At 33.3% G+C, this 10426-nt stretch overlaps 1 protein-coding gene across 1 annotated transcript; it reads right to left on the bottom strand.

Moving 5' to 3' along the window:
- Window positions 1-5718: 5718 nt before the first annotated feature.
- On the bottom strand, window positions 5719-9009 carry LOC111691985. Its single transcript, XM_023455569.1, has 2 exons — window positions 8767-9009; window positions 5719-6033 (listed from the first exon to the last, which is right to left on the bottom strand). The coding sequence occupies exons 1-2, from the start codon at window positions 9007-9009 to the stop codon at window positions 5719-5721; spliced, it is 558 nt and encodes a 185-aa protein (XP_023311337.1).
- Between the last annotated feature and the right edge of the window lie 1417 nt (window positions 9010-10426).

Here is a 10426-nt window from a genome sequence, read left to right as displayed (position 1 = left end):
TTATTGTACATATTTAATTAACACCCTATATACATATATTATATTTCCAAAACATTATGCATTTATTTTTGACATACTTTTATGTTATCTTCATCATATAAACCGAAGTTCGGCTTCGGCCAAAAAAAACACATTCGGTCGGTCTCTAGAGAAAATGGTACAGAATTTCAAAACAAACGAAGCCAAAAATTGGAAAACACACATGAGAGGGGATGAAGTTTTGTATATTGAAGTAAATAAAGCATAACTTTATAAACAGTTAATTTGATTTTATTTAAAAAAAGACGGACTTGTAAATAAACAGAAAAAATTAGGACTTTCTCGCACTTAACATTTCATCTTGACAAGACACTTCCAGTGAAATTTCAGCTTGCTTATTATCCAATCAAGTGTCTTAACGCTTCGACACTGAATAATTCCAGTCATTTTCTATAACTTAAGTTGGTGGGTATGATTGCTCATACAAAATATCGTACTTTTAGGATTTTATTGTGGAGTGGATTGTTTAGTTATCAAAAATACAACTTTTTTGTTATTTAATTTTTTTCCTATCTCGCTTTGTTTAGACAGAAATAAAACATTTTCATGAATAGGTGCGAGATTTGCTTAATAGTGGAGTCAAGATAGATTTTGACTTCGCGAAAATTACTGGAAGAGAGAACTTTTTATTTTTCGCTTTGTAAAGTTGTCAGAAACAACATATAAAAAGTTACCAACTGTAGAGTGTACGTTAAATTATTTATTTAAAAAATAGTTACAAAATTACAGTTTTTGCAAAATATATAAAAAAATATAATTTAAAAAAAAAATAACTGCGCCATTCGAACGAACAGGAAATTTTACATACAAAATGTTGATAAAAGTTTTTTTCAAAAATGCGAATTGAAGGCTGTAGAATTTTTTTTCTAACGTACGAAAAATGAGACGGGCGGCCCCCAAGCCCCAAGTATAGCTCTCGAATTGTGCACGGCCCCGAGCGCGCTACACTGAATTTGTTATAACTTTTGATCTAATTGATCAAATCGACCTCACAAAAATTTAAATGAAAGAAGAGTCTTCCGGCTATCAAAATTTTATGTCTTTAAACTTGACAAAAAAAATATATAGAATGTATACAAAGTTACGTCATTCTATAATTTTGTACAATAATAATAAAATAGATGTCATTCTTTTAATTTTTAAAATAAATATCTGTAACTTTACACACATTACTCTTCAAATGACGATTGAAACAGTGAGCGATATAGAAAAAAATCTTAAAAATGAGCCCAACCTATTCAATAATTTTAAGAAATCACAAATTTGACTTATAGATCAAAAACTATATTTGTAAATGTGATATTGAAACTTTATGAGAGCACTTTTTAAAGATTAAAATCTCTACTTTAAGATGGAGCATTTTTTTTTAAATTGAAATAATAGTTGAAAAAACAAAAAATCTAAGCAGTGAGCACATCAGATATATTTTTGTTACTTTATTTATTTTGAAAGCGTTTTTCATTTATAAAAATTAAGTAATTATTATTATAAATGGTATGATTTTGTATAATATGTATATTATATATGAAATGATTTTTATGTTTTCGAATAAGCTGCAGTTATCAGTGTGTTAAAAAGTGTATTGTTTACATATTTGTCCATTTTGAGGTTATACACTTGTAATAATTTAATGTGATATTAATTATAACGTTACGTTAATTATTACTTAATATTACAAATAATCTTCAGTTTGCATTTAAGGTATTTATATTCGTTTTCTTTTATGCTAAACCTGTAAATGTGTGAGTTTAATATTTATATATGAATATTGATCCATTTTTAAAATAATTAATGAATAAATAAATAATAGGGGACGTTGATTTTGATTTTGTAATTTTGTATTTAAAATCGGTGTTTTTTTTTCAATTTTATTGGCTTAAAGCCTTAATTGCCCAGATATTTTTGAAGAAGAGCAAGAACTCGATGAGATTTAAAAATTAATTATTTTGTAATAAATGTTTTTTTTAAATAAAACATATTTTGAATAAAACCTCTTTAGCCATTTATTATTTTCATTTTTCGAACCTCTATATTACAAATATGAGCGAGTTTGATTTAAAATCGATAATTGTTAAATAAATTGTTTAATATAGTCAGCCATATTGGATCAGCCATTTTGAATTTTCATTTTTTGACATCATATTCTTTTTAGCGACATCAAAACCCCTATTTTACAAATATAAGCGAGTATGATTTAAAATCAATAATTGTTAAATACATTGTTTAAAATAGTCAGCCATTTTGAATTTTCATTTTCCGACATCATATTCTTGTTTAATGACCTCCCCTATATTACAAATATAAGAGAGTTTGATTTAAAATTGACAATTGTTAAATAAACTGTTTAAAATAATCGGTCATATTGGATAAGCCATTTTGAATTTTCATTTTCCGACTTCATATTCTTGTTCACCGACATCGAAAACCTCTATATTGTCAATTTGAAAGAATTCGATTTAAAATTCAAAAGGTAAATTTCAAAATGCTTTAGGAAAATCCATGCTTCCCATAATTATTTCGAAATAATGCGTAATTTTAAGCTATCTTGACTTCAGTATAATTTATTTATTTACTTGTTACAAAGTGTGCCGTGAATATTTTTGTTTTTGAGTTGCCAAGGTATTGTAGCATTATAGCGTTTGTCGACGTTCTTAAGTTGTTTCGATTGACGGTTTTCGGTTTTAATAGTATACATTTCTGTTTCTCAAAAAAATTGCTTTTAAGTTTAGTAATGAAGAGTATGCAGACATGCATTATTTGTATGGATTTTACGATGAAAACTCTGCTGATGCTGCTCGCGAATACAAAAGAAGGTTTCTCAACAGAAGACGACCCCATCTAAGCGTTTTTGTAAAAATACACCAACAGTTTAGAAGCCAAGGTTTAAAACCGTTCCGGGCAGTAGTAGGTGAACAAATTCGGCAAAGGCGTGGAAGACAAGAGCAACGAATTTTAAATACGTTTGTAGGAAATTTCCATAATCTCCACGTTTGGGATAATGAAAATCCACGTCTGATTCGACCTATGAGGTTCCATCAAGAATTTAGTGTAAACATTTGGATGGGATTGTTTGGCGATTTTTTGTTGGAATTAAGTGGTCAATTATTTCTTGAATTTTTAACTGCCCAGCATGATAACATACTAGACGATGTTTCTCTTCAACAAAGAATAGACTCGTTTTTTCAGTAAGATGGATGCCCTTCCCATTACTATTTGGTGGTACGAAACTGGCTGAATACAGAGTATCCACAGAGATGGGTGGGTCGTGGAGGTCCAGTTGAGTGGCCTCCGCGATCGCCTGATCTAACACCTTTGAATTTTTTTGTCTGCGGATTTATTAAGGATACAGTTTACTCTACGCCTGTTAACTCACAAGAGGAACTTCTACGACGAATCCGGAACACTGCTCTCAGAATAACTCCACATCATTTGAGAGACGTTAGGCGGTCTTTGATACGTCGCTGTAATTTGTGTGTAGAACGAAATGGCGGGCATTTCGAACAGCTCCTTTTAGGTCTATTTATACAATCAGTGGTTTTTATTATCTTACAATAAACTGTGTGAAACAAATAGCGAGATAAGAAAAAAAATTAAACAAAAAAGTATTTTTGGTAGCTAAATCTGAGAAAAATTTCAAACTTGCCAAAACGCAGTGGCGTACCATATTTTTTTCTATTTTTATCAAGCTGGTATCTTGTGACGCCACTGGGACAAATTAAATTATGTATGTGAGAAAATGAGTATTATTATTACAAGCAAAGTTGCCAAGTTTCAACAAAGTCTAAAAAGGGGTTTTCGTTTTACGAATAAAAAAATCTATTCTCATTTTAAACTTGAACACTGTAAATCGAAAACGACGCATCTATACATATATGTTTACATGAACTTTTTTTTAAAGGACTTTTAATACAAGTTGTGAAAGTCCCGCTACAAAAAACGAGGACACCCTGTATATGTCGTGTAAAAAATTGTACAATTGAATTAATAATTGAATATAACTAATTAATAGGTATGAGCAAATAAGCATAAATATGGGCCGCATAATCCCAAAATGCCAGCTCTTCTGTCTCCTGCTGCCTTGTTGTTTTGTCTTAAGCCGGGTACTCACTTGCGAACTGCAACTGTAACTGCAACTGTTACTGCAACCAAATTCGCTTAGTCGCAAGTTCTCGAGCATCCTTCGAGCTGCTCGCAGCAAGCCACCAGTTGTCGGTTTTCAGGACGAACACAAAGAGATTTTCAGTTGTCACGTAACCAAACAAAAACATGAGTTCGTGGGATGAGCAAAAGGTTTTAGCATTAATTGAAAATTACAAAAACATGCCTGTAATATGGGATCCAAAAAATAAAGACTATTACAAAAAACATTTGAAAGAAGATGCTTGGGGTGACATTGGTTCTATAATGGGAACAACTGGAGATATCTGCAAGAAAAAAATGGTCTTGGAGAAGGGAGAAAGCAAAAGAGAATAAAAGTCGTGGGACTGGAAACGGTAAGTTTTATTTTACAAAAAATTTATCAAAATAATTGGTTAGGTTAAGCATTTTTTTTGCTTATATTCAGTGATTGTTGCTAAACTAATATTTTTTCACAGGAAGAGACGAAATGTACGAAAGCAAGTGGTTTGCTTATAGTGCTCTTGATTTTTTAAAGGACAGATATACGTCACAAAAAGGAACGTCTCAAAGGTATTTATATATATTTTAAATTTGTATGCGTAGTTTTAATTTTTTTTACACTACAGTTAAAAAATTGACTAAATTACTACAAAACTGATTTAGGATAACATTTAAAAATTTATTAGTTTTGAAATTATTGCGAAAATTAAGCCTTATTTTTTGGGAATTTTACTCTGTATCTTTTTTAGCAAAATGTACATAAACATTTTGGTAGAGAATTTAAAAATAAATTTATTTAGTATATTGCAATATTTGCATAAAATAATTTTTAACGAAGTTAAAGGAAATTAAAAAAGTGAGGTTAAACGTCATCCTCAACTTTTGTTTCCACGATAGCTCATTAAATATTAGTGTTACGCAAAAATGTTAAAAATGTAAATATGGTAATTTGGTATTTCCTAGGTAAAAGGTTAAGTAGACGTTTTGGGAAAAAATATTCTAGGTGAGATATTAAGAAAAATCCAATTTTCGCAATAATTTCAAATTTTAATTTTTATGCGTAATGGTTTTGAGATGACAATTTTCATTCATTCATAAAATAGTCTGCTAGTTCTTCGCGATTTTCTTTCAAATGTTCCGCAGACCTGCGTGGAACAACAGATACTGGTAAAAACGTAGTCATACCTTCAATATCGTTTCTCCAGCTACCTGGTGTTAATTCTCCAGTGACACTATTTTCGGTGTCCGTAATACCAGGTGGTGTATAAAAAGATTTCGAAGAGCCACGTCGTAAAAAGTTATGTAAGTATATTGCCGCCATTGAAATAATTTGTGCCTTTTCGGGTTGTAGTAACATGGGCTTCCTAAATACTCTAAATACTGAAGCAAGTATCCCAAACGCATTTTCCACCACCCTACGAGCTCTCGATAGACGGTAGTTAAAAATTCTTTGTCTAGATCCTTTTGGATGTATTCCTGCATATGGTTTCATAGTATTTTCAGTCATAGAAAAAGCTGAATCAACAAGAAAAACCTAAGTAATTTTCCGCACTCGATTTTCTAATTCTCTAGGAAGGGATATTCCCAATTTTTTTCCTGAATCATCGTATTTAGACTACAATTATTCATTATGCCACCGTGTGAAATTCTTCCTTGAGCGCCAATGTTTACATACAAAAAATTGTAGTTGGCATCTACTAAAGCAAGTAATACAATGCTGAAATGTGACTTGTAATTATAAAATTCTGTTCCGCTGTTAAATGGACACTGTAGTAAAATATGTTTTCCGTCCAATGCTCCAATTGCGTGAGGAAAATTCCATAGTTTGTTGAAATCATTCTCTGCCTTCATCCATTCTTTGACACTGGTTGGTATCTGAAAAATAATCTTATGCAATTCTTTTAAGGATAATACAAACAATGAAGAAGCTAACACAGTAGATCAGAACACACAAGAAAATAAAATATCACAATCGCCGCGAAAGAAATCAAAACCAGACGAAAAGTTGCACATGCTTAAAGAGGCATTTGGCATATTAAAGTCTTTAGCTGAAAAATCAAATCTTGCACCACCACCCCCAGAAGAGAATCCCGAATTAAGATCATTTTGTGATTTTATTTTTCAAAAGCTTAAAAATTTGGATAAGCACGTCATAAATTTGGTACAGCAAGATATATTACAAGTTATTTTTCGTGCTGACCAAGGGTATTATGGTTTTGCACAACAGTACGGTAATTTACCACAACCACCGACCTTTTACCAGCAATCCAACGCTCATTCACCAGTTGTAAATGGTACAACTGGAAACCGCAACTTGCAACACAAATCACTCATATTTCCTGTCACATCATCACATTCAGGTCAATCAGTGCAAAACTACAGTACGAGCCCAGGCTCATAATAGTTCGGCCGGTAATAATTTGTAACTATATTTTTGAAGATAATATTAAACTTAAAACAAAGGTGTAAAATTTAATCAAAACTATTACAACTATATTCAAAACTATACTTTTAAGTAGCTGAAACTGAAAATTATAATTAAATTACGTAAAGAAACAAATCAGTATAACAAAAAATGTATTTCACGTGGTAGGTCATAATAGTTCGGCCGCTTATCGTAATTGCCATGAAATCGAGCTGACTAGTTAAAACAAAGCAATTATGAAATATATCAACAAGACAGCTGTCAGTATTAGTTTCAAATCATATTTAAAGCATAATGCCTCGTGGTAAGCCCTTAAGTAAAGATTTTCGTTTGTCCATCATTAATGCCCATAAGAAAGGTATTTCGGCACGTCGAATTTCAGTTTCTCATTCTGTGCCGCGTTCTACCGTTCAAGACATTATCAATTTATATAAAACTACTAATGGAGTTGATCAAAAAATTAAAACCGGCCGACCATCTACAATTACAGAAGCAAATAAAAGAGCTTTACGGAGAATTGTGAAAACAAATCGGAGATCTAACACTAAAGAGATAACTGTTTTATGGAGAGAAAGTATAGCCAAGGATATTTCGTTGTCTACAACTAAAAGGACTATTAGAAAAATAGGATACAAATTTTATAAGGTAAAATTTATTCGTTTTTTTTTTGGTGAAACTGTTGGCATCCAATTTTTTTTTAACAGGCAAAAGAAAAGCCACTACTGACAACTTTACAAAAACGCAACAGACTAAAGTGGGCTCGGGAACATCAGAACTGGACTCAAAGACAGTGGTACAATATAATTTGGAGTGATGAGTCCAAGTTTGATGTTTGTGTGGGCGACTCCCGTAAAAGGGTGTTACGAACATCCAGCGAAGCATTCCATAATGACTGTCTAGTAAAAAAAGTAAAGTTCCCAGCATCAGTCATGATATGGGGTTGTATGTCTGCAAAAGGAGTGGGCAAATTACACTTCATCGATGGAATTGTTAACGCCCAAAAATATAAGGAGATATTGGAAGCAAGTTTTTTACCATCTATCGCGCAATGTGCAGCCGATGACGGTGACTTCATGTTCCAACAGGATGGTGCACCTTGCCATACTGCGAAAACTGTGAAGACGTGGTTTCAAGAACATAACATTCCTGTTCTAAAATGGACGTCTTCTAGTCCAGATTTGTCTCCAATCGAGACACTTTGGCACAACATGAAGAAGCAACTTCGAAAAAATCCAGCGCGGACAGTACCCGAATTAAAAGCTACTTTGCAAAATGTATGGAATAATATTCCACCAGAAGAGTGTGCACGACTTGTGGATACAATGCCCAGTAGAATTAAGGCGGTTATTGCTAATAAAGGCGACGTAACGCAATATTAGGTTTTGGCCGAACTATTATGACCCACCACGTGAAATACATTTTTGGTTATACTGATTTGTTTCTTTACGTAATTTAATTATAATTTTCAGTTTCAGCTACTTAAAAGTATAGTTTAGAATATAGTTGTAATAGTTTTGATTAAATTTTGCACTTTTGTTTTAAGTTTAATATTATCTTCAAAAATATAGTTTCAAATTATTACCGGCCGAACTATTATGAGCCTGGGCTCGTAGTTACCAACAGGAGGCTACTACATCCTCAATAAATGTAGCCTCATCCTTTCCACATGGAACATACGTATCAGACCAACAATATACCCATCAATCCTCTCCACTTGGAGGCAGAACTTCACAAACATACGTATCTCCTTCTCCGCATTCAGACTCACAATCAGTTCAAAACTACACCCATCAATCATCTCCACTTGGAAGCCCAACTTCCCAGACACACGTATCTCCCTCTCCGCACTTAGAATCACAATCAGTTCAACAGTGCTCCCGTCAATCCTCTTCACTTGGAAGCCTGACTTCACAAACATACCTATCTCCCTCTCCGCATTCAGATTCACAATCAGATCAGCAATACACCCATCAGCAGGGTACAACTCAACCTTTTCAACAGGAAACACCACTTTCCTCTCCACTTGGAAGTCCAGGATCACAGTATTCGGATATACAAGATCTAATTTAGTTACATTTGTTTTATTATATACTGTTACATTAAGAGAGAGTAAATATATTATTTAGTTGCATTTAATGTATGTAGGTACTATTATCAAGAGAATAAAGTTTTCATTTATTTACTTTTACGTCTTCTTTTAACCCATCGATGATTGCCTCACTTACATCTGGAATAATCTTGCTAATGGCTTGTTTAGTTATACGAAATAAATACTGCAGACTTGTAAAAGAATCGCCTGTTGCCAAATACCTTAATGTCACTGCTAATCTGTCTTGCACTGAAATCGCTTCTCTCCATGTGGTATTCTTTTTTTGACTCTTAGGACCGATTAAATTAATACAATATTCAAAATCTGTTGGACTCATGCGGGTAAAATTTTTATAATGACCACTAATATGTTGAAACTTCAAAGCTGCAAATAACGAAGATCCACTTCTCTCTTCGTAGATTGCATGGCGCCACCATCTTCGAGGACGTTTCTCCTCAATTAATGCATCTATTAAAAGTTCGGTAGTGAGTTCTAATATATATTGTTCTAACCGTCGGCAGACTTGTCGGTACAATAATCATAAACAAATCACATTTATTACTGACTGACTTCAAATATGATTCACAGAAAGTGGCAACTATAAACATTCTCAACGGTCTTTCATCTATAATGTCTATGAACCAATTCTTAACAAAATTATAAAAATATCATGTTTGGATTAATCTTGTAACGTGTTCTTTGTTGTGCCGAAAGTCAGTGTCTGTGATATTAACACGTTGGCTGTCATATGAATCACCGGTGATACATCATCTCAGGTTGCCTATGTACATTCAGCTGTGTTATAAAGATTCCTCTACTGTACCGAGTGCTTGAATCAGTTCTAGGTCGTTACGGAGCGGAACAGATGTCGCCACCATACTCGGAGTTAACTGTATATTTATTTTGATTGCTTTGAGTTTGATCACCGGTGATTCACACGGTCCATGGATAAACCTTCATCTGTTTTAACACGTGTTACTTTGCCACTTCCATTGTGTAAAGACATGTGTTTCTTTCGCATAAGTTAGAAAATGGATAAAAAAACTGAAGATAGGCTTCTGCAGTGATACGACGATACGCAGTGATTGTTTAGAGTTGAATGACGGTATAGAGGTCACAGAGTCTGAAAATTCGCATTCAGAAAGTGAACAGGAAGAACCGTTCCCAACGTCTGAGTCTGAGTATGTGCCAAGCGGGTCAGAATTCGATGGGGATTAGTCTAATGGCAGCAACAGCGACGACGAAGTACCGACGCCTGCGCCTCCTCAAGTGAGCCATGCTCATCAAATCAATCATTGGATGGACGTAGATCTTTAGAACAATTTTTGTTTACCGGTGAAAGTAAAATCAATATAGCCAATAATATGGAACCCGCAGACTTATATAGACACGTCATGGATAACACTATTCTTGAAATGATAGTACAGGAACACAATAGAAATGCCAAGAGATACAAACCCAAATGGAAAGATGACAAGACACAGCAATAATGTGGTACTCAACTTGCTGAAAGATTATCTTGATCAGGGGCGCACGTTAGTCGTAGATAATTTTTATAATAATATGGAATTGGCTAATATTTTATTACAAACAAAAACACACAATGTGGGTACTCTGAGGAAAAATGTAAAAGGTGTTCCAAAAGATGTCCTAGATGACAAAAAAATGAAAAAAGGAGATATAAAGGGAAAAGAGTGTAAAGGATTTGTAGTGGGTCATTGGAAAGATAAACGAAGCGTAAGATTCATAACGAC

The sequence above is a fragment of the Anoplophora glabripennis genome, unplaced genomic scaffold (assembly GCF_000390285.2).
Source record: "Anoplophora glabripennis isolate ALB-LARVAE unplaced genomic scaffold, Agla_2.0 scaffold735, whole genome shotgun sequence".
In the NCBI taxonomy this organism is placed as follows: Eukaryota; Metazoa; Arthropoda; class Insecta; order Coleoptera; family Cerambycidae; genus Anoplophora; species Anoplophora glabripennis.
Note: the sequence above shows the minus strand (reverse complement) of the source record. Positions and strands in the feature narration are given on the sequence as shown.

What these genes read in the sequence shown, in the direction of transcription:
- LOC111691985 (XM_023455569.1), bottom strand. Translation starts at nt 9,009, where the DNA reads ATGAGTCCAACAGATTTTGAATATTGTATTAATTTAATCGGTCCTAAG. An exon ending in GGTTAAAAGAAGACGTAAAA is followed by an intron (nt 6,034 to 8,766) that starts GTAAATAAATGA and finishes ATTATTTTTCAG; the next exon opens with ATACCAACCAGTGTCAAAGA.